General features: G+C 36.3%; 1 protein-coding gene across 9 annotated transcripts in view; it reads left to right on the top strand.

The window, feature by feature from the left end:
* Window positions 1-24,696, top strand: part of ERC1 (ELKS/RAB6-interacting/CAST family member 1) — a 509,468-nt gene that overhangs the window by 154,876 nt on the left and 329,896 nt on the right. For 8 of the 9 annotated variants that reach the window (XM_042945440.1, XM_042945438.1, XM_042945439.1 and 5 more), the window contains 3 exons: window positions 18,226-18,363; window positions 19,715-19,855; window positions 21,833-21,973. In XM_042945440.1, the coding sequence (XP_042801374.1) occupies window positions 18,226-18,363; window positions 19,715-19,855; window positions 21,833-21,973 (420 nt within the window). The remainder of the gene's footprint in view (window positions 1-18,225; window positions 18,364-19,714; window positions 19,856-21,832; window positions 21,974-24,696) is intronic. The other variant, XM_042945441.1, reaches the window with a different exon arrangement.

Here is a 24,696-nt window from a genome sequence, read left to right as displayed (position 1 = left end):
GATGATGTAATGTGTATGAAAGTACCTTGGAACCTATAAAGTGTTACACATTGTGGATAGAAGGTGTTAATATTGTTTATTCTTACTTAATTTTACTTTGCTAAATTCAGCCAATTAATCTTTGAGGATCTTTTTGAATCTTGATTTATTTAGTTTGTCTCCTTCAATTTTATGCCTTCTACCCATCTGTGAGCATATTCTTTATACTTTCATATAAGTGATAATATATTGAATAGGGCCAGAAAAGACTTTTGTGGTATATTGTACATCTGTCAGATTTATTTCTCAAAACAATTCTCAAAGCTCTTTTTGTCATCTAAAAATTTTTATTCTTGTAAATTTGTAGGTCTAGCCATTTTAAAGATTCTTCTTTCTCTTCCTCATTCAGACTCTTACATATCTGTCTTAAAAAATCTGAGTCAGTTGGGGCACCTGGGTGCCTCAGTCGGTTAAGCATCTGACTCTTGATTTCAGCTCAGGTCATGATCTCATGGTTCTTGAGTTTGAGCCCCACATCAGGCTACGTGTTGACAGTGCAGAGCCTGCTTGGCATTCTCTCTCTCCCTCACTCTCTGCCCCTCCCCTGCTTGTGCTCTCTCTCTCTCTCTCTTGTAAAATAAATAAGCTTAAAAAAAAATCTAAGTTAATTGGAGAGATCACTCTGTATAATTCTTTCTTATAGTGATGCCTGGGTTATTAGCCAGTGATACACTCAACTGTTTTTGGCTTTTTCAGGACCACTACCCATACATTTTTCTAGATTTCTAAGCAATGTATATATATATATACATATATACATATACATATATATGTATATATATATGTATATATATATATATACACACACACACACACACACACACACAATGGAATATTGTTTGCTGTTTCTCCATTTCTTCACTACCACATCCACTTACAGTTGCATAGTCAAATTGTGTTTGTGGCTTCCCAGTATTCCTAAACTGTCTTCATTCATCCATTCAGCATAGTACCTTCTACTATATAGTAGGCACTGTGCTAAGTACAAAGACAAATAAGATGTGGTTTCTGCTCTCCAGAAAGACTTTAGAAAGACTTTAGAAATCTAAAGTCTTAGATTTCTGGGAGTCAAAGAAGTGGTGATACAGATAGTATATAGTGGGGCACAAAGCAAGGAATTTTAGATTTGAGCTTGTGTGAAATTGAATGAATGTTTGCTAAGCAGATGGGAAAGGAGTGAGACATCCCAAGCTAAGAGAGCAGTGTGAATGAAAACATGAAATAGTGTTCTTTTCCACATTGTCATGCCTTGGAATTCTGCCTTTGCTCTTCAAACATTTTGTAATAGGAATTCTTACAAGGTTCTGGTAGAGCACTGTCTACAAATGACTTTTCTTTCTTATTATGAACTCTCCTATTACCTGGTCACTGGGACAATTATTTCCAGTTCTTACATAAGGAGAAAGTTTTCAGTGAATATACTCATCTTTATTTTCCTTTTAGTTTATTTAGGAAACTAATAGAGTTCCACTTTTCTTTTCTCTGGCCTTGAATATTTACTGTTAAAAACTAGAAATTTATCTGCAGTAGGTAGTGAGATACAACCTTTCAGGTAGAACGTCAGCTATTCCTGGAGCAAAGTCTTAATTCTGCACACTTAACCTACTTTGCTTCTTTATACAGAGACTTAGTCCATAAGGAAGAGGGATAAGTTAATTGCTTTCATCTTTTTTCTTATTTCTGACATCTGCATTTTGTAATCATTTTTTTTCACAAATATTTATAATGGTATGTTTAAGTAATATTTAAATATTTTAATATTTAAGAAGGAATGCCAGGAAGCATATTACTTTGGCATTACTTTTGGCATATTAGATATTCATTTAAAACATCATTGTTTTCTGAGAATAGTAGCAGCTGTGATAGTGGCTGGATTGTGAGTCACATACTCTGCACTATTTTTGACTCTGTCTCAGCCACCACTGCCCACCCACAATCTTCTAACTCTCTAGGTAGTTTATGTATTTGTGTGCACTGGAATAGCCCTGTGCTCAGAGAATAAAATGGGACAATAGCAGATGGCTAGGCATGCTGTACAATGGGATTAGCATTGGGCTCCTCCTTCTCAGGGTTCTCCCCTATGGTTTAAAGTAGTTTTGTGTTACAGTAAATTTCTTACCTTTATAATAAATTACTGACCTGGAAAATGTAATTGAGCATTTGAATCTGAGCTGCATTCAGAAATCTGTGTTAAAATTGTACAGCTTCTTGCTTGATTGATTATAAATGATAATGTTGCTTGGAGTTTAATTTGCTGATGCAGATGTTACCATCATTCCCGTCTGTGCTTCTGTAACTTCTGTGTTTTGCCTTACTTGTTTCTCCAGTTTTGTTGGTTTTGGTGTTTAGAGTTTAGATTTAAGAGTAGCAGAAGGTTAATTAATATATAGAATTAGAAGGTTGCAGGTGGTTTGTTTGGTCATAGATTGGTTCTTAAAATTTTCTCTGTTACTGGGTAACAGAGAAAGTTTTGGGTAGCAAGTCAGAAAGAATAAGTTTTTAAATATATTTTATTTGTTTTCTTCATAGTATTGACTAAGGTAGTGTTCATGTCTTCACTTTTTCCTTAAAATGGAAAGGAGAATATGGTTTATACTAAAAACAACATTTAGTAATTTTACTCCGAGAAAGTTAATATTTTATTTATGTATGTTTTTATTTTATTTTTGAGAGAGAGAGAGAGAGAGACAGAGTGTGAGTGGGGGGAGGGGCAGAAAGAGAAGGAGATACAGAATCTGAAGAAGGCTCCAGGCTCTGAGCTGTCATCACAGAGCCCGACGCGGGGCTTGAACTCACAGACGATGAGATCATGACCTGAGCTGGAGTTGGACACCCAACCGACTGAGCCACCCAGGCGCCCCGAGAAAGTTAATATCCTTAAAAAATTCTTATTTTTAATAAGGATTAATTGCAGTGTTTTCTAAATGTTATTTTTAAGTCACAACCCAGCTGTTAATGAAGCTAAAATTAAGAGAAGACAAAGTCAGTCTTCATATAACCTTCCCTTTCCCCACCCTGCCACCTCTTTTTCAAGTAAACCTTAAGGAGGTCAACAGCTAAACTTGGAAAGTCTAATTTAACTTCCAGTGTGTCAACAGATAACTATTTTTAAGTGATGTTGATCTTATACAAGTGACATTTTGTAATGATTGATGCGTTATTCCCTATGGAAAGTTTACCGTGTTATAAATTGTTTTAGTTATGATATATTCCTGCTTACCATCCCTTCTCCTTCCAGAACATTTTTATCTGAAAAAATAAAAACAATAAAACAAACACAGCACCCATCACCCTACATTCTGATAATTCTGATAATCTAGAAACAATAAATTTCAGATATAAGCAATTAAAACAGCAATAGCAATAGCATTGCTTTACAATAGATGGAGAAAAACCTATTGCTATATAAATGAACTATTTCTAAGGCTTAGTGACTTAAAGAACCATTTCAGATTGTTTACTTATTTGTGAATCATGAATTTAGGAAGGGCTCTCAAGTAGTTTGTCCCTGATTTGTTTGGTGACAGCTAGGGGTGTCTGCAGTTGGATGATCCACTGCCAAGCTGGCTTTTTCACTTGCATACATTCTGCATAGGTACTTCTTGGCCTCTGGCTGCATGGTTACATGATGTCTTTTGCCTCAGGGCTTCTGCATATGCCCTGGGTATACCACAGCATGATAGGAGTAGTCACACTTCTTATGTGCCACCTGATTTCCACAGTCACAGGTGTTAGAAGCAGAAGCTGCCTGATGAGTTAAGGGTTATATGCTATGAATTGGTTTGGAAGTGTCAGAGGATTCCTTTTGCTGTATTCTGTTTGTCATAGTAGCCACAGGATTGATCTTGATTCAGGGGGTCAAGAAATAGACTTCAGTTCTTAATGGAGGCATGGCAAAGCCACATTGCAGAAGAGCAGGTAAGGTGGGAGGTATTGCTGTGGCCATCTTTGGAAAATATCTGCTCCAATTCAATAAAAATGTTGAATAAGAGATTGAGAATATGAGAGTGAGAGAGAGAGACAGAGACAGACAGAGAGAGAGAGAGAGAGACAGAGTGTGTGTGTGTGTGTGTGTGTGTGTGTGTGTGTGTGTGTGAGAGAGAGAGAGAGAGAGAGAGAGAGAGAGAGAGAGATGGTGATAAAACTCCTCTCTTTTTTGTTGTCTTTTGATGTTGCAGCTTTATTAATCATAATGGAAGAGGAACTTTTCTGTTTCTGTGTTCTACTCAGTGTTTTAATCTGTTATTCATAGAGTTTCTACTATCATCCATTGTTCCTAACAAGTCCCTTCAAATCAGAAAAAATTCTAAGCAGTTGAAATTTTTTTACCAAGTTCAGGAATTATCACAGGGTATAAAAATACGAAAAAAGAGTACAAAGGAATAAGGTGTTAAAAAAAGGTACAAAGGGTGGACTCATAGCAGAAGGTAAATTAATGCTACACATTTATTTTAAAGATTCACCTCAGGTGAGAAGTACAACTGTCTAGATGAAAAGTTTGCGTATTAGTGCTCTAATGTGGAAGATAGTGCCATCTAGAAGATAATTGGACTGAATATGTGTGTAGATGATACATTGAATGCAAAAGGATTTTAAAGTCTGTTAAGAATAGAGAAACTTGGCTAAATTGTTTTGTGTTATTTGGGAGTAAAACAGAATACATCTCAGGCTTAGAGAAGCTTCATGCTTCATTGATGGGTGTTGTGGAATTCTGACTTTTAAGCCAGCACTATGGGTTAATTAAATGGGTTTTTAAAAATAGAGCTATAATTCACATAACATAGAATTTACCATTTTAAACTGTAGAATTCAGTTGTTTGTGTATACTTACAAGGTTGTGTAACCATCACCACTATTCAATTCCAGAACATTTTCAAAAAGAAACCCATTCCTGTTAGCAGTCATAACCCCTATCCTCTGGCAATGTCTAACCTACCCTTTTTCTCTATGGACTTGGCTGTTCTGAATATTTCATATAAATGTAATAATACAGCATGCAGCTTTTTGTGTCTGGCTTTTTAAAGGTAATGGGTTTTAGGTTCATTCATATTGTTGTACTTTATTCAGGCATCAGTCTTCATTCCTTTTTAATGGCTGAATTGGAATGAATATATCACATTTTGTTTATCCATTCTTCAGTTTGTGAACATTTGGGTTGTTTGCACCTTTTGCCTATTACGAATAATGATTCTACGAACATTGATGTACAAGTTTTTGTATGAACTTGTGTTTTCATTTCTCTTGTGTATGTATCTAGGAATGGAAATGATGTTAACTTCAAGTTTAACTTTTTGAGGAACTGCTAAACTGTTTCTAAAGCAGCTATATGATTTTACATTCCTATCAACATCTGTTATTTTTCTTCTATAAATAGCCATTCTAATAGATATGTAGTGGTATCTTTTTGTGGTTTTCATTTGCATTTCCATAATGACTCATGATGTTGAACATCTTTTCATGTACTTGACCATTTGTGTATCTTTTAGAGAAATGCCTATTCATATTATTTATTTTTAAATTGGGCTATTTATCTTTTCATTGTTGTGTTCTGGAAAGTCTTTATATATTGGAGACTCCACCCCTATCAGTTATGGGATTTGCAAATATATCTCCCCTACTGTGGTTATCTTTTCACTTTTTTGGTAGAGTCCCTTGGTGCACAAGAGTTTTAAATTTTGATGAAAGTCAATCTATCTGATTTCTTCTTGGTTGCTTGTGCTTTTGGTGTCCTATCTAATAAACCTTTGCCTAATTGAAGGTCACAAAGATTTCCTCCTACATTTTCTTCAATGAGTTGTATAGTTTTATTTATTTATTTTTAATATTTTATTTTTTGAGAGAGAGCTTAAGTGGGAGAGGGGCAGAGAGCAAGGGGATAAAGGATCTGAAGCAGGCTCTGCACCTACAGGCTGACAGTAGCGAGCCCAGCATGGAGCTTGGATTCACGAACTATTGCAACCATGATCTCAGCTGAAGTCGGATGCTCAACCAACTGAGCCACCCAGGTGCCCCTATGAGTTTATATAGTTTTAGATTTTATATCTAGATCTTTGACCATTCCAAGTTAGTTCTTGGTGTATGGTAGGGGTCCAACTTCATTATTTTGTATGTGGATATATCCAGTTGTCCCAGCACCATTTGTTGAAAAGACTGTTCTTGGGGCACCAGGTGGCTCAGTTGGTTAAGTGTCTGACTCTGGCCACAAGTCATGATCTTGCTGTTCTTGGGTTTGAGCCCTACATCGGGCTCTGTGCTAACTGCTCAGAGCCTGGAGCCTGCTTCTGATTTTGTCTTTGCTCTCTCTGCCCCTCCCCCGCTCATCTATTCATTCATTCTCTCTCTTTCTCTCTGAAAAATAAACATAAAAAAAAAAAAAAGACTGTTCTTTCTCCATTGAATGGTCTTAGGACCCTTGCTAAAAATCAGTTGGTTGTAGACATGTGTGTTCATTTCTGAACATTAATTCTATTTCTGAGCTCTTAATTCTATTCCATTGGTGTATGTCTATCCATGTGTGATACCACTCTGTCTTGATTACTCTAGATTAAAAAAAAATTTTTTTAATGTTTATTTTTGTGAGAGATACAGACAGAGTGGGGGAGGAGCAGAGAAAGAGGCAGAGACAGAATCTGAAGCAGGCTCCAGGCTCTGAGCTGTCAGCACAGAGCCCGACATGGGGCTTGAATTCACGAACTATGAAATCATTACCTGAGCCAAAGTTGGATACTTAACTGATGAAGCTACTCAGGCACCCCTGATTACTATAGATTTTTAGTAGGTTTTGATATTGGGAATTGTGAATCTTCTACCTTTGTTCCTTTTCAAGATTGTTTTTTGCTTTTGGGGGTCCCTTTTAATTCCATATGAATTTTGAGATCAGTGTGTCCATTTCTGTAAAAAAGAAATTTGGAAATTTGGTAGGGACTGTGTTGAATCTGCTCATCAATTTGGAGAGTATTGCCAGACAATATCAAGTTTTTCAGTTGATGAACATGGAGTATCTTTCAACTTCTCAAGGTTGTCTTTAATTTCCTTTATCAGTGTTCTGTGGTTTTCAATTTATAAGTCTTGAACTTCTTTAAATTTATTCCTAAATATTTTTTTCTTTTTGATGCCATTACCAATGGAATTGTTTTCATTTCATTTGCAGATTATTAATTTTTAGTGTGCAGATACACAACTGACCTTTGTATATTGATTTTGCCTTTTGCAATTTTGCTAAACTTGTTTATTAGCTCTAACAGTGTTTTAGTGGTTTTTTTAGTATTGTCTGTATGTAAGATTATGCCACCTGCAAAGAGATGGCTATACTTCTTCCTTTCCAATGTAGCTGCCTTTTATTTTTTCTTTCCTAATTGCTATTCCCAAGTTGTTCAGTACGATGATGAATAGAGGTAGTGAAGCCTGTATCCTTGAATTGTTCTTTACCTTAGGAGAAAGGTTTTCATTTTTCATCATTAAGTATGATGTTAACTTCGGATTTTTTCATAGATGCCCTTTATCATGTTGAGGAAGTTTCCTTTTGTTCCTAGTTTATTGTGTGTTTTTATCATGAAAAAGTGTTGTACTTTTTTTTTTTAATGTTTATTTATTTTTGAGACAGAGAGAGACAGAGTGCAAGTGGGGGAGGGGCAGAGAGAGAGGGAGACACAGAATCTGAAACAGGCTCCAGGCTCTGAGCTGTCAGCACAGAGCCCGACGCGGGGCTTGAACCCACGGACTGCGAGATCATGACCTGAGCCGAAATTGGATGCTTAACTGACTGAGCCACCCAGGTGCCCCAAAAAGTGTTGTACTTTGTAAAATGCTTTTTCTGTATTTATTGAGGTGATTGTGTGATTTTTGTTCTTTATTCTGTTCATATGGTACATTATATTGATTGATTTTTGTATGTTTGAACCAACCTTGCATTCCTAGGATAGGGATGGATGTGATTTTAAATAGCCTTGTCCTCATCTGGAGAATTGTGGAAACTTATTCTACCAAAATTACCATGTTGGCAGTAGCAGTGGACCTGAGAGAATACAGCCTTTGGATAAATGCTTTATTTTTAAGTGTTGCAATATAATATAAATAAGAGCTATTTAAGAGCTTATACTGTAGTGCTTTGTAAAATATAGAAGTAATTTTGACCTTTGTTAAAATACTGTTTCCTTTGACTTTTAACTGTGTTTGAATACTTAGTGAATAACTTGGAGATCTATGTTTATCTGGGTCCATTTGCTGTTGATAGAGTGCCATATAAATACTCTCAGAGTCTTACAAGCTCTAGTTCAGAGTGCCCTGATTTGTTTTGACTGAGCACACATTTTAAACTGGAAAGTGGTAGTTAGCATGCAAATAGGAAAGGGTCAGATCTCTATCATGATAAAGATTATTCTTACAGGTCTCTCAGGAGACCTTGTAGCAGGAACTTGTCAGAGTAATAAATAGATAGATAGATAAGTATCTAGAGAGGGACAAAGGATTAAAAAAAATACCTGATCAAAGTTTTGAAGCACAGTCAATATTTTCTTCTGCTTAAGAACTGCTTATAATTTGACATGAATTAACTTGCATTGCATTCTCACCTGTGGGAATGGCTGTTTGGATAGATGCCCAGGTACCTGTCAACTTTAGTTAAGAAGTTGAAATAATTAACCACCTGAAGAAGTTATTAAATAAATCAGACTTCGATGGAGTAGCTTTTTGTGCTGTTTCTTCTTTCTACCATATCAATATGTACACCCTAACTAGAAAATAGCTTCAAGCATCAGACATGTGTTTTGTCCTTTGTTTTCCTGTACTTGCCAGATCTGGTTACTTTTTTCTCCTAATCCTTTTTTTCCTAGAGGAGTTTTTTGGATTAGAAAATTCATCCAAATCTACCAAGGAAAATTTATTAAATCTGGTAAGATCCTTAGGTTTCCATTGCATATACACCAGGAACCGTTGTTTGGATCTATTTTCCCTGCATGTCACCCAGGCCAGACTCTTATTTTATATACAACAAATTTGGCAACATGGTTTTTTGTTTTTTTTTTTTTTTCTTTTTTCTTTTTAGAGAGATGTGTGCACAAGTGCAGGTGAGGGGCGGGGTGGGGAGGGGAGAGAGAGAGAGAGAGAGAGAGAGAGAGAGAGAATATGATTGAATGAATGAGTGAATCAGTCAATCCTAAGTAGGCTCAATGCTCAGCAGAGCCTGATGTGGGGCTCAGTCCCACAATTGTGGGATCATGAGCTGAGCTGAAATCAAGAGTCAGGCACCCAACTGACTCACCCAGGTGCCCCAGTAACATAGTATTTTTTATAAAGCAGCTAAGTGAGGAATTTTAAGTGAAGTGTGTATTCATTTTAAACAACATTCTGGGTAAAAGAATGCCACTGATGAATGAGCTTTAACACTTCCCCTACCCTTTTGACAATCTGATGAAAGCCGTGGGTTCTCTCCATATAAAAATGCACATAGCTCATTTTTGGGGACATCATACATCCAGGTCATCCATGAACTCTTGATTAAAAATGCCCACCATCCATGAAACAGACAAGTTTGAGATACAAAGGCCTCTAGGTTTTACAAAACCATAAAATTATGTATGTGGTTCAAATACAAGGGAAGTTGAGGTCAGTTACAATTTCATGTTAACTGTAATTTAACTAGAAAGAGTATATCTGCTGGATATAGTGGATACTGTGGTGAGTGACCTATATTCCCCTTGAGGGTCTAAGGATGTATTCGCCCAGGTGCTGGAAGTACTGTTGACATAGTCCTTAGTTGTTAGCCCCTGTGGGCTAAAGAGACCTCCCTTGCATAAAGGCATACCGCTTTCCATGGATGTCCTAAATTTATCTCTGAGGATATAAGGGTTTGAATCCATTGCCCTGACTTGAGACAACTCTGAAAGATCATCCCAGATTCAGAGTTCCTCATTGGGTCATCTGAATCTTTTGGGACTTTGTGGCATCTGAATTTCTCCCTCTGCACAATAAGGCTCTCTCCCTACCACCTTCCTTTCCACTGGTATTAATCTTAAGAGCACCCTCTAATAAACTTCATGCAAGTAAAATCTATCTCAAGGTCTGCTTCCTGGGAAACCCAGCCTTGTCACATTAGGGTTGAGTATTAGTACAAGTTAGCGTACAGGCCATGAAAGGAGGCTTGGCTAAAATAAAAGTTTAGTGAGGGGCGCCTGGGTGGCTCAGTCACCCAGTTACTTCGGCTCAGGTCATGATCTCATGGTTATTGAGTTCGAGCCCTGTGTCAGGCCCTGTGCTGACAGCTCAGAGCCTGGAGCCTGCTTCAGATTGTGTCTCCCTCTGTCTCTTCCCCTTCCCCACTCACACTCTGTCTCTGTCTCTCTCAAAAATAAAAACATTAAAAAAAAAGTTCAGTGAGATGAACTTTAATTTAGACTCAAAATATGTGAAGCATCTTATCAGTATTCCTTCAGACCTTATATTTCCAGTGGTTTTTGGAAATCTAGGTTTCTTTGAATTCATTAGTTGTCTCCCACTTTTTTTTTTTGACCTTGCAGAAAACCGCCAAAATCTCTGATGGCTTGGTTTGTTTGCCACACAATATGAGCCTGTGAAAGATGTGGGTTAAGTAAAGAGTTGCTCACACGTCCTGCAGAAACCCCTAGAGGTTTCTCAAGTTGATAAGTACATATGATAAGGGAACTCCTGTTGTTAGAATCCTAATCATATTCCTTCCACAAATCCTAAGATTTCTTTCTTGGACAATGTTTAAAAAATTATTGCTTTTATTATTATCATTGAAAGGAAGTATTCTAAATATTTGAAAAAGATGGAAAACCTTATAACAAGGAAAATTCTATGTAAAACTAAACTTTTCCCTCCTTCAAATTGGGGTAATATTGTACATACTTTTTGATAACTTGTCTTTTTCCTTAATAGTATATGAAAAGCAGGTTTCTACATCTTCACTTAATCCTTAAGTATATGAATTGTAATGGTTGCATAATATTACATTCAGTGGATAGATTGTATGTAACTTAGCTAGCCACCTATTGTTATGTATTTGATTTTTCTCTACTTTGTTATTGTTAATAAATAACACAGAATGATTGCTGTTTCTTTGAAACTAAGCCTAGTGTGTTTGCTTTAATTAGTTATTTAAAAATATTGAGTTCTTTTATCACTAAAATGTAGTGAACTATTAGATGTAAGACTTTTTAAAAAAAATTTCTAATGTTTATTTTTGGAGACAGAGAGAGAGACAGAGAGAGAGAACAAGAGGGCAAGTGTAAGCAGAGGAGGAGCAGAGAGAGAGGGAGACACAGAATCTGAAGCAGGCTCCCTGCTCCAAGCTGTCAACACAGAACCTGACGTGGGCGGGGCTTGAACTCACAAACTGCAAGATCATGACCTGAGCTGAAGTTGGACACCCAACTGACTGAGCCCCCCAGGTGCTCCAAGACTGTTTTATCTAGATAGCCATTGTTACTATACAACTTAAAGGGGTAGCATTCGTATGGATGATGTGAATTGAGTTCCTAAGCGCAGTGTCACTATTAACAGAAGGATTGCTGTTGTACATTTATGGATCCTCTTTGAACAATTTTAGCACAGGAAGGTCCGGCAAATTTTTATATATGCCTGCCAGATAAAAAAGAAGTATTTGAGACATTTATATAGTTGTCTACCAAGCAGATCTTAACTGGCAGTGACCTTTGGTTTCCCCAGCTTTTGTTCCATATTATCCAGTTGTTTTAATGCAAGAGGTCCCTAGTTCCATTATCTGTCCCAGAGCAGGTTTATCAGGAAACTTATTTTCCCTCTCAGCAATTAATGAAATCTGTCAGGAGCAGTGAATTCTGACTGTATTTTCCTAAAGATCATAGCTACACCTTCTGTATAGTTCGAACTGAACAGTTTTTAAAATAAAATATAGTAGTACTCTAATGAAATTTATTACTTTTTAAATGTTCTCAGCTTCCCCCTGAGAATATAGTTGTATTTTAGAATTGAAGGAATGTTAGTGTTCTTTTGTTTTACAGATAAAATAATTAGAAAGATCAAGTAACTTTCCCAGTATGATGTAGCCAGCTATTTTTTCATTACAGTAATCTACTCTAACTCATGATGAGAGAACAGTACAGTTGAGAAGGAAACTCAACCAAAGAAATAATTGGTTACCATCCATAATCTTTGCTGGACTTATTAAAGACCATAAACAGTGATTAACAATATAGATATGGAAGCTTTTCACAACCTAAACTGAATTGAAAACATTGCTTAGAATTGCTCATGATTTTGTTGTGTCTAGAAACACATTCCTGGACAAGTAAAAGTTAAAGGCCAGTATAGTTTGGGCTTGTTGGTACTTCTTGCCAGATCACAGGGTAGTAGACAATTGCCTAGAAATTAGGGGACTTAGTGAATTTTTCCTTTTTATATTTTATTAATTACTGTAGATCCCTCTTTGCTCCTGATTATGATCATTCATGTAAACTGTACTTCTGTCATTGATATTGAAAGGTATTATTAACCTAGTAGGTGAAGGTCAGAGCCTTTCTGAATAATTTGATTTACATAGTAAATTGATGCTGATGACTACTTAGAACAACTGTGGAGACATCATCAAAAACATTCTTTAAATGATGTTTAAAGTAGCTAGGTGATTGCAAGAAGTGTTTTTTTGGATACCTTGTCCTTAGAACTGTATGCTAGAGGAAGTCTCTTCTACCTTTACTCAGTGATTAGAACCTTAGAGTCAGAGTAATCAGTTCCACTTGACTAGGAATAAATCATTCACATTGAAACATGATAGTTCCTGACAACTGGCAATGCTGATAAAATTAAAACAAAAGATGTGAAGAAATCTGTGCCAATGTGGAACTGGTATGCAGATTTGATGAATTCACATGTAGCATGCGTTCGGCATTAGTCTTTCTCTGATTACATACATTTTTTCTCTGTAAAATAAAAATTGTATGAGGAGAAAAAGGTTCTGTATAATACAATAATTAGGTTTTTCTTTCTCTCTCTCTTTCTTTCTTTCTTTCTTTCTTTCTTTCTTTCTTTCTTTCTTTCTTTCTACAGCACAGTTGACAGAGCTATACTATGATTAGAGAGGGCAATGTCATCTTTTTGTGAATAGTTATTTAAAAAAAAATCTTGAATTCTTCATTGTTCTTTATGGTACAAAACTGTATGTATAAACCTGAGTGATCCCCCTCTTCCCTATTTGTCATCAAGGACAGAGATATATAGAATAAACAGCAATTCCTTTGATCTCTACAGAATTTAAACTCATGCAGCAATTGAATATACACTAATAGGTACTTCATGATCTATTTCTATATCAGATAGGGTTTGTGGAAAGTAGAAAAAAAGCCCATAGAATTATAAAATACATAATTTTCTACAACAATCATTTATTAATTTTCAATGTAATTAAAAACAAGTGAGTGAAGGAAAATCTTTTTTTGCAATTTCATTGTCAAGTGCTTTCTAGTCCAAACTAGCTTCCTTCTACCCCTTGGAAGTCAGGCTAAACTGACTATTTTAGTAGTATGATGATACTGAAGTCCTGATTATCAAGTGTCTTTGCCTCTGCCCACTAGCTTTAGTGTATTGTATTTGGATATATGTTCCTTACATGGGAGATGTACTTTTGCATTTGCAATGGTTTCCTATCTCCACCATTCATGCTTTTCTTCAGTAGGGGATAAGATTTTGGTATAAGTGACCACAGTAATAATGTACCATGTCTATTAGTAAACACTACTTAATAATAAGGGATAGTTTCTGTAAAGATGGCTTGAGTCATTTGTATGATTGATTTTTTTTTTAATCACAGAACATATTATTTATAGCATGGTGATTAAGAGTAGGATTCTAGAGCTGCATTGCCTAGTAGTTATCTCATAGTCTTCTGGTGATGCTTAAATCTTTGTTATATATAAAGTTCTTACAACAGTACCTCACATACAATGTTCTTTTTAAGCGTTAGTAGTCCCTTTTATCACCACTACCTCCTCCTTGTCACCACCACCACAATTATTATCGTTAGTATTATTATTAAGCTTATTGATTTATTTTGAGAGAGAGAGAGCAAGCAAGAGCATGTGCATGCAGGGGAGGAGCCCTGTCAGCGTGGTCCCAACACAGGGCTCGAACTCACAAACTGTGAGATCATGACCTGACCCAAAATCAAGAGTCAGACGCGTAACCAACTGAGCCGCCCAGGCATCCCTTATTATTATTTTTGTTGTTATTGTTATATTATTTTGTTATTTTAAGGATTCTGTGGTTTCTATTCCTACACAGTGGAGATGTCTTGTTTTATTTTGTTTTTGTAGATAGTCTGAGTATATTTAGGGGAGTATTTTTCTACTTAACATGATTCCAAATATCCATATTGTTCATATTCAGTTATGTGCACAGCTGATCTAGTTTTTTTCTTGGCTGTTGTATTCTAGTTTTTTCCTTGACTGTATTCCAAACTTTTTGTAAATCATTTATTTTAGATCCTGTGGATAATTGAATTTAGTATAGAAATAGGAAACTGTGTATTTTATAGAAATTGCCAAATAAATACTGAAATAACATGATAATGGGACTATCCGGGTGATCAGCTTTTACATCTTCAACATTAGGTAAGAACACGATTTTGAATCACCACCAAAGTGAGGGTGTGTAACAGCAGCTTTTAGTACATTTCATGTTATCCATCGTGTTGCTAGGTAAACTAAAAGAGAAGTATTTTTGTACATACTCCTCCTCCCAGATACCACACACAGCATCTTTTGGGTTTATTCAGTGCTTATGTGGCTAGTTTGCACATATCTATGTCTTTTTCAACTCTTCCTCGCTGATGGCAGCTTGCCCAAAGGAGGCAATTTTACTGTCCATCGTCCTTCATTTTGTCAGTTCTTTTCAGTATGGAATGTTTATTCCGCCTCCTTAGAAGTGAATAGCCATTCTTTTCCTCTCCTCCAACTCAACAATCTGTTTAGACAGCTGGGTAATTGAAAAAGAAAGTAGCTTACGGAGAACGTGTTAATGGGGATTTTACCAAGTTTAGCAGCTTCTGCACCTGAGTATATTATGAAACGTTTTTGCCAGCAAAGAATAATGGATTCCTTTAATAGTTTTACTATGTATAAATTATAGGAGTGGTATTGTTAGCAGTTTAACTTCTTAATTTCTTTCTTAGATGCTGATGATAGGGGAGAAAGAAAGATATCCTTATGATGCTTGTAAGGGCTATTTGTATATTAGGTGGTCTCCTAAAACAAATCTCTATTTTCTTGTATGTAAAACTTGGTTGTTTCTGTGAAATTTCATTTTAAATAATGGCTCTTGTATGCTTTTTCTTGACAAGAAAGTCTGATTAATAGCATGGTCATATCTTTTCTTTGTTTAATAAGGTTTGTATGTTAACAACCAGAATGACATGCATAGCTGGTTAAACATGTAAAAGCAGGGCATTGCATTCTCCATTGCATATGGAGTATTATATTTTTGAGTGCCAAAATTCTCTTTAGTGGTTGTGAGTATACCTAAGTGGTGATCCATATGAGATTCTAATAATAGTGTCTGATTTAAGGTAGACTAATGGTTTTCATTTGTGGTGGTCTTTTTCTGATAGTAGGTTTTCAACTTTTAATGTCATTGAAAAGACTGGAACCCATTTCAAGCATTTCAGTGGTTTACCTGTATGGTTGTTTCTTTGTTAAAGAATAAAAATCTAGGGGCACCTGGTTGGCTCAGTCAGCTAAATGTCCGTCTCTTGATTTTGGCTCAGGTCGTGATCTCATGGTTTGTGAGATTGAGCCCTGCGTTGGGCTGTGGTCTTGACAACATGGTACCTGCTTGGGATTCTCTCCCCCTCCCTCTCTGCCTCTGCTCTGTGCGCGTGCTCGCTCTCTCTCTCTCTCTCTCTATCTCTCCCTCCTTCCCTCCCTCTCTCTCTCTCTCCCCCTCCCCTCCCACTCTAAATAAACAACAATACAAACCAAACCAACCAACCTACCTACCTACCTTAAAAAAAAAATGAATAAAAATCTAAGCCTTACACAGTATTTAGGGTACCTTATTTACCAGATGTTTTTGCATAGCTTATTTATTCTGCTTGTGGAATTCTCATTGACTTTAGAGAAGGACTTGATTTTTTCTTCCCCTGTAGAATGAGGAAGTTCCTTAAAGAGCTTATATTAAATTGATTACTGCAGAAAGTTATCTGAACATTGTATCTAGGCTTCTTTTATAGTTACTTTCTTGGCAGGAGTTTATGTGTATGCCTAAATACAGTCTCTAAAAGTGTGAGCTTATATATTATTCATTTACTGATTAATGAACCAATATTTATAATAGACCTAACGTGTGCCAGATATGATGATAGAAAATTGGGGTGGAGGTGTAGGATCCAGTCTACTTGTGAAGACGTGTATCAAACAAAGAATTATAATATGGTCAGGGGTTAGTGTTACAATGTGTATATACAGATGGGAGAATAGAGATAAATGTGGCAAACATATAGATATATGAAAGAATGGAGAACATGTGTGTATGTGTATGTATATATAACATGTATATGTGTAATAAAATACAAAGAGCATTTTATTCTCATGGAGGTAAAAGCAAGGAAATCTTTTCAAAGGAGATAACTTTTTTTTTTTTTTAATGTTTATTTATTTTTGGGACAGAGAGAGACAGAGCATGAACGGGGGAGGGGCAGAGAGAGGGAGACACAGAATTGGAAGCAGGCTCCAGGCTCTGAGCCATCAGCCCAGAGCCCGACGCGGGGCTCGAATTCACGGACCGCGAGATCGTGACCTGAGCTGAAGTCGGACGCTCAACCGACTGAGCCACCCAGGCGCCCCTCAAAGGAGATAACTTTTATGTTGCTTTTTGAAAGCCATGTAAAGTAAACCAGCTAGTTCTAGTATTAGCTCAAGAGACTAATCATATTTTGCAGCTTGATTTTTCTCTCTAGAACTTATTGCCATCCTACATTCTATATTTATTTCATTCATTCATTGTCTACTGCATTAGGATGTAATCTCTTTGAGGATAGGGATTTTTGTTGTTTTTATTACTTCTATATTCTCAACACCTAGAAAAGTTTCTGGCCTATAGCAGTAGCTCAAGTATGTGTTGAATGAATGAATGAAATTTGTGAGTTCTACAGTAATTGCCTTATTATTTATTTTAGTTTATTAAGGCTGTCTCTTGGGGCGCCGGGGTGGCTCAGTCGGTTAAACATCTCACTTTGGCTCAGATCTTGATCTCATGGTTTGTGGGTTCAGGCAGGCTCCCTCTGCCCCTCCCACACTCACTCTCTTTCTCAAAAATAAACATTAAAAAATTTTTTTTTAAAAAGGCTATCTCTCTACAATCCCTTTATTTATTTTTTTACTCAGTATCTTTCATTATGGGTACTTGAGTTTCCTATGATAACATGCTATCTCCATGTTTCTCAAACCTACTCCCTCCTTTCCATCTCTCTTAGCTCATCTGGTCTTGAAAATCTTTTACCTGAATTGATAAGCTCTAATTGTTTTCCATGTAAGTCCCCTTAAGTTATTTCTCCATAGCCATCAGAATTATCTATCTAAAAGACAGAACTGACCAGACCATTTCTTTGTTTAAAAACACCTAATGGTTGTCCTCTGTTAGAATAAAATCTGTCTAGTATAGATCACACACAGAGCCATCCATAGCATGGGTTCAGCTCCATAATGTATATGAAGGAATGAATAATTTCAATAAGGAATTTCATTGAAAATGCTTCCTGTTTGGATAAAAGAAGATCTAAGATTATATCTTAACACTAGTGTTTAAGAACAGTTTTTCTTTATACAGCTAATTTGTCTGTCTTACTGGCTTGTTCTAATCCTCAATTCACTGTGATTTACAATGTCATTATTGAAGTAATCCAATTTCTCATGTCTTTCCTCTCTATAATTCCTCTCTCCATCCCATCTCTATATCTTGGGTATTTTCTCTCTAGCTACTTTCCTTATTTCTTTAGAGACTTATATATATGTGTATGTGCATCTTTTCTCTGTTCTGGATATAAATTCTAACTTTAAAATTTTGCATGCAGTTTTGAAACCCTTAGGATTAAATTATTTCTATGGAACACACTCAGAGATAACCCTGATCTACCTGTTTTCAATTTAAAATTATTTTTATTGTGACTATATTTCTCTTAATTTCCTCCCCCCCGCTCAGATTGAAAATCTTCAAGAGCAACTTAGAGATAAGGAAAAGCAAATGAGCAGCTTGAAAGAACGAGTCAAATCCTTGCAGGCTGACACTACCAACACTGACACTGCCTTGACAACTTTGGAAGAGGCCCTTGCAGAGAAAGTGAGTGACTGGTTTGGACTCTTCATAGACACATTTCCTCTGCTTTCTCATTAATGTAAAATTTTCTCTAGTAATGAGACTTGGATATAAAAGGCAGAAGATGTCCCTTGGGGCAAAAGAGAAAAGAACTTTCTGTACTATTGCTGACATAGATAGTATAGGGGAAAGAAAATCCACTCTGTTTTTGTCAACTTAAGCATCTCTTGTTAGGCAAGATGGATTCCACAGTAGAGGGCAGTGGCTGAACTTTGTAAACAGTAAGCCATATTTTCCCCATTTACTATCTTCTGAAAAAAAAGAAAAGTTCTTTTTATTTATCTCATCAACTAGAATTTGGGGATGTAGAATATTAGACATTGACCATCAGGAAGCACTATATTATTAGTTCTCTTTTACTATACCACACTGGTACCTAATATAGTCATGGATTTTAGTATTAATACATTTAGTATTAATACGTTAATACATTTAGTATTAATGTGTTAATACATACTTGCTATTTTTCTAGTCTTGGCCTTGCTACTGCATTTTGTGTTTATGAGCAGACCTAATCTTTCAGGAATGGTTGACTAAGTAAATAAGTGGCCCAGCCGGACAAGTGTTTATGTCTTGGAAGGAGGTTTAAGGAATCTTGGTGGGGCGTTTTAATTGGATTTTTTTTTTTTTAAAGGAATAAGGTCACTGTTTTTTAAGCGTCTTGGACTCAGAATGCCTCAGACTGTATGCCAGGGATCAAGGCTTAATCCCTGAATAAATTCAGAAATAATACCCAGAAATATGCTTAAATTGCTTCAACTTTTAGACTTCCTAAGTATCTGTTGACAGAAGTTTTAACAGCTCCTCTCTTTTACCCTGCTTTTTTATGCTTTAAGCTCAGTATGTCATAATCTCCCCAATCTCCTCCTTTTTTGGTGTGTGAATTGTGAGTTGTTTCCATTGCCTTATGGGCAACATGTGAATTACATATAAAAAAGGAGTATTTGTTGACTATTGCCCTTAAGGTAGGGGTGTGTGTGTGCGCGCACGCGCGCATGCATGTGCCCGTGCGTAAAGTTTTTGGATACTTGGGAGTTAAATGGGTTTTTCCAAAAGAATACTTTAGGGGATTCTAATACTATTTGAGATTATAGGAACAGAAACCCAGGGGAGTCAAAAGACCAAAGCCACATCTTTGTTATAACAAGATGAGTAGGAGGTATGACTTCTTTAAAAAGTAAATTATTAACAACTTACCACTGTCTTTTGAATGAAGCATGGGAGTGTGAAATTTTATCAGCTAAAAGCTGAATTACACTCATATGATATAAGTAGGAAAGGAATTTTCTTATGTATTGATGTGCTCTCTTATCAGGAGCGGACAATTGAACGCTTAAAGGAACAGCGGGACAGAGATGAGCGAGAGAAGCAAGAGGAAATTGATAACTACAAAAAAGATCTTAAAGACTTGAAAGAAAAAGTCAGCTTATTGCAAGGCGACCTCTCAGAAAAAGAGGTTAAGATCACCAAAATAGAATGATTTGTTTAGTTGGTGCATTGTATGTATATGTTGATGGTCTTTATGTAATGCATATAAAAATGTATTTGAGAAAAGGTTTTCTTAATATTCTTATAGTATGCCTTTTCAGAAGACCTTAAGGAGTATTTTGGAAAGCTTTGCAGAGGTGTAGTAGATTGGATCATTCATTTCCTGAGTCTTCTCTCTTTCAATATGTTATGAGTTGGTTTCTTACTTGTTAATGACATTTTTATAGATTCTAAAAAACTGAAGCAGTTACACATGGAAAAATACTGTGCTAATGGTAAGAAAGGTGATAGATGAAAAGAATATGCAAATGGAGGACAACTTATTTACAATAGCTCTTAAAAATTTTTTTTTTAATTTTTAATTTTATTTTAGAGCACAGGAGTTGGAGAGACGGGCAGAGGGAGAGAGGGAGAAAATCTTAATCAGGGTCTACACTTAACATGGAGTCTGATACAGGGCTCAATCCCACAACCCTGGGATCATGACCTAAGCTGAAATCAAGAGTCAGATGGCCAAGTGACTGAACCACCAGGCACCCCTATGGTACCTCTTAGGTACCTCAATATTGGCAGAGAAATCTTAAGTGATTGCTGACCAGTTGGGTGACTTAGTAGCCTTGCTTTGGGAGGATCCTGTTAATGTGACCTAAATAGTAGAAATACCTAATGCCTTATGATCATGTAATAATACATGAGCTTTAGAAACATTCTTGGGTTTTCTTTCTTATATCTTTTAAGAAAATTTATGGTGGGGTGCCTGGGTGGCTCAGTCAATTAAGTGTTTGACTTCGGCTCAGGTCATGATCTCGTTGTTCGTGGGTTTGAGCCCTGCATTGGGCTCTGTGCTGACAGCTCAGAGCGTGGAGCCTGCTTCAGATTCTGTGTCTCCATCTCTCTCTGTCCCTCTCCCACTCGTTCTCTCTCTCTCTCTCTCTCCCAAAAATAAATTTACCATAAAAAACTTATGGTAATTTTTATTTCTAGTGGAACTTCCCTTCTAAAAGGGAAAAGTGTTTTATATTTATGTTGGTGTAGCTACCACAGTAACTAGTAGTGACTCCTACTACTAGTGACTACTTTATTCACAAAGCTCAATCTCCTTCCATTTATTTTGTGGGAATGGATATGTATTGATAGAACTCTTTTAAATTAAAAAAATTTTTTTTAATGTTTATTTTTGAGAGGGGGAGAGAGAGAGAGAGAGAGTGCAAGCAGGGGGAGAGGCAGAGAGAGAGAGGGAGACACAGAATCTGAAGCAGGAACCAAGCTCTGAGCTGTCAGCACAGAGCCCGACGTGGGGCTCAAGCCCACAAACTGTGAGATCATGACCTGAGCTGAAGTCGGACGCTCAACCAACTGAGCCACCCAGGCGCCCCTCTTTTAATTTTTTTTTGAATGTTTATTATTTTTTTTGAAGGAGAGAGAGAAAGAGAGAGAGAGAGAGAGAGAGAGACAGAGCATGAGTGGGGGAGGGGCAGAGAGAGGGGGAGACACAGAATCCGAGAGAGAGAGAGAGAGAGAGAGAGAGAGAGAGAGAGACACAGAGCATGAGTGGGGGAGGGGCAGAGAGAGGGGGAGACACAGAATCCGAAGCAGGCTCCAGGCTCTGAGCCGTCAGCACTGAGCCCAACACAGGGCTCGAACCCATGTGAGATCATGACCTGAGCTGAAGTCAGAGGCCCATCCTACTGACCCACCCAGGCACCCCGATAGAACTCTTAAATCACAATTCAATTGGTATTTCTTGGGAATTCAACTTATTTTAGTTGGGACTTGAAAGCTGAGGCTAACATTGTTTTATATTCCATGAATGTTCTTGAAATGGAAACTTCAGTATATAATAATGAACAGAAAATATAAGCCACCAAGATAATAAATTAAAAAAATTTTATTTCCATTTTGTTTGTAATTAGTATTTATTCTAGATGTGTATTGCTTTTTTTAGGCTTCACTTTTGGATCTGAAAGAGCATGCTTCTTCCCTGGCTTCCTCAGGACTGAAAAAGGATTCACGACTTAAGACACTGGAGATTGCTTTAGAACAGAAGAAGGAGGAGTGTCTGAAAATGGAATCACAGTTGAAAAAGGTTAAAGAAAATTTTTATACTTTTCTTACTTTGCTTAAATAAGAACATAGTAGAAAGCTCTACAGGGTTCACATGTAATAAATTACCAATGATGTAATAATCCCCTAGAGTTCAACATGTCATTTATACCTTCATCAGTTCTCTTAGTGTATTTACCCTGTTTTATTTTACTACTGAAAATCCTCAAATTCTTAGAAAATTGACAGTTCAGAGGAAGAGTAAAATATAAGACCACAATGTAAAAATCTTAATTTATCTGGTATTTTTCTTCTATTAGCATCGGGCTTCCTAGGAGATAATTTAGCAGTGATAGTCACCCATAGGGGCGAGTATTAGGATTGATATAGATATTTATTGTCCATTTCTCTGATTTATTTCTAAGATTTATATGGCAGTTTGTAGGTTTCAAAACACTTTCGTATTTATAATCTCTGAGCTGTCAACTCTGTGAGTTATTGGAACTGTGACTTTTGAGCAGTGAAATTAACTGGGTCCAATTCATATGATGACTAATGAAAACAGGTACAGCCTAGTCTTGAGACTTTAAGATGTTTTTTGTTTTTAAAGTTTATTTATTTTGAGAGTGAGTGAAGAGCGTGTATACACACACGTGTGCGAGTGGGGTAAAGGCAGAGAGAGAGGGAGGGAGAGAATCCTCACTGTCAATATGTCAACATGGATCTCACGAACCATGAGATCATGACCTGAGCCGAAATCAAGAGTCAGATGCTAAACTGATGGAGCTCCCCAGGCTCCCCAAGACTAAGTTATGTTCTCTTTCTATATATTGGGTGTATTCAACATGATATCCTTATAATGAATATTTCATGTAGAGTATGTCTAAAGCAAAATCACATTTTTAAGCTAAAGAGAGGAAGAAAATCCAGTATCTTATAGTTACTTTTGAATAAGTAGGAAAATACTATTTGTGAGATTATGGACTCCGATTATAACCAATTCACATTTGATAGTTGGCTTTTTTTCTTCACTGGAAAGGTGGAAATAATTTTCTATTTAATACCTGAAAATCAAAGGTGAAGCTGTTACATGTATTCAGAGTTATAAAACAGAGCAGGAACTATCAAGAGTAATGTTATTCATTAATATTCTAAACTCCCCTGTTTGTGACAATCCCACATTTTCTATTTGTTTACTTTTAATCTTCTTGTTATCATGGCCTCTTATATCTTAGGCTTTTTCTGTAGGTTTATGAGAAAAAATAAAGTTATCTTTGGGTAGAGGAGGCTGATGGCTTTCCTCTACTTTGATTTATTATCTGTTTTAGTAATGGCCATTTTTCTTTTCATATTTTTCTTTGTTTCATTCTGGATCATTGTTTCTTTTCATTTTAGTTCATTACTGATATTTTCCTTTTAAACTGCTTCCACAGTTCCCAAGTCCAACAAGGAGGTTATTTGTATAGTTTTTATTTGTTTTGTTTGTTTTTTGCCTTTTCTCACCTCTTTTCCTACCTTCTCTGGTTTTAATTGAACATTATATATAATTCATTTTTCTTGCCCCTTTAAGCATATCAGTTGTATTTCTTCAGTTTTTTCAGGTGATTGCCCTAGAGTTTGCAGTATGCATTTTTTACTTATTTCCCAACTTTATTGAGATATAATTAACAAATAAAAATTGTATATATTTAAGGTTTACATGATGATTTATGTATACATTGCAAAATGGTTACCACAGTCAAGCTAGTTAACACATTTATCACCTCACATAGTTATTATTTTATTTTTTTGTGGTGAGAGCGCTTTTAAAATATGCTCTCTTAGCAAATTTCAAATATATAATACAGTATTATTAAGTATAGTCACTATTCTATACATTAGATCCTCAGAATTTACTCAAAACTGAAAGTTTGTAACCTTTGATCAACACCTCCTCATTTCTCCCATCCAAGTACTAACCAGGCCCGACCCTGCTTAGCTTCCAAGATCAGACGAGATCAGGTACGTTCAGGGTGGTATGGCCGTAGACAACACCTCCTCATTTCTCTACCCTCTAGCTCCTGATAACTACCATTCTAGTTTGCTTCTATGAGTTCACCTTTTTTAGATTTTACGTATAAGTGAGATCATACAGTATTTGTCTTTCTGTGTCCAGCTTGTTTCACTTAGCATAATGCCCTCCAGGTTCATCCATATTGTCACAAATGGCAGGATTTCCTTATTTTTATGATTAAATAATTTTTTTATGATTAAATAATATTTATGATATATATGATATATATGTATCATATATATATAGTATATGCACACACAGAGACACATATTTCCTTTATCCATTCATCTGTTGATGGATACTTAGATTCTTTCCTTATCTTGGCTCTTGTGAGTAATGCTACAGTGAACATGAGAGTGTAGCTATCTCTTTGAGATACTGATTTCATTTCTTTTGGATATATATCCAGGGATGGGATTGCTGGATCATATAGTAGCTCCATTTAAGAATTTCTGAGAAAGCTTTGTACTGTTTTCCATAATGGTTGTATGAATCTGCATTTCCATCAGTGGGGTACAGGGGTTCCCTTTTCTCCATAGTCTTGGCAACTCTCATTTCTAGTCTTTTTGATGATAGCCATTCTAACCAGTGTTACGTGTTATCTCACTGTGATTTTGATTTGCATTTCCTTGATGGTTAGTGATGTTCAGCTACTTTTCATGTACCTGTTGGCCATAGTTTGTCTTCTCTCTTCTTTGGAAGAACTATCTATT

This window comes from Panthera leo, chromosome B4, assembly GCF_018350215.1.
Source record: "Panthera leo isolate Ple1 chromosome B4, P.leo_Ple1_pat1.1, whole genome shotgun sequence".
NCBI classification, from domain to species: domain Eukaryota; kingdom Metazoa; phylum Chordata; class Mammalia; order Carnivora; family Felidae; genus Panthera; species Panthera leo.
This window is presented reverse-complemented; position numbering and strand designations above follow the sequence as displayed.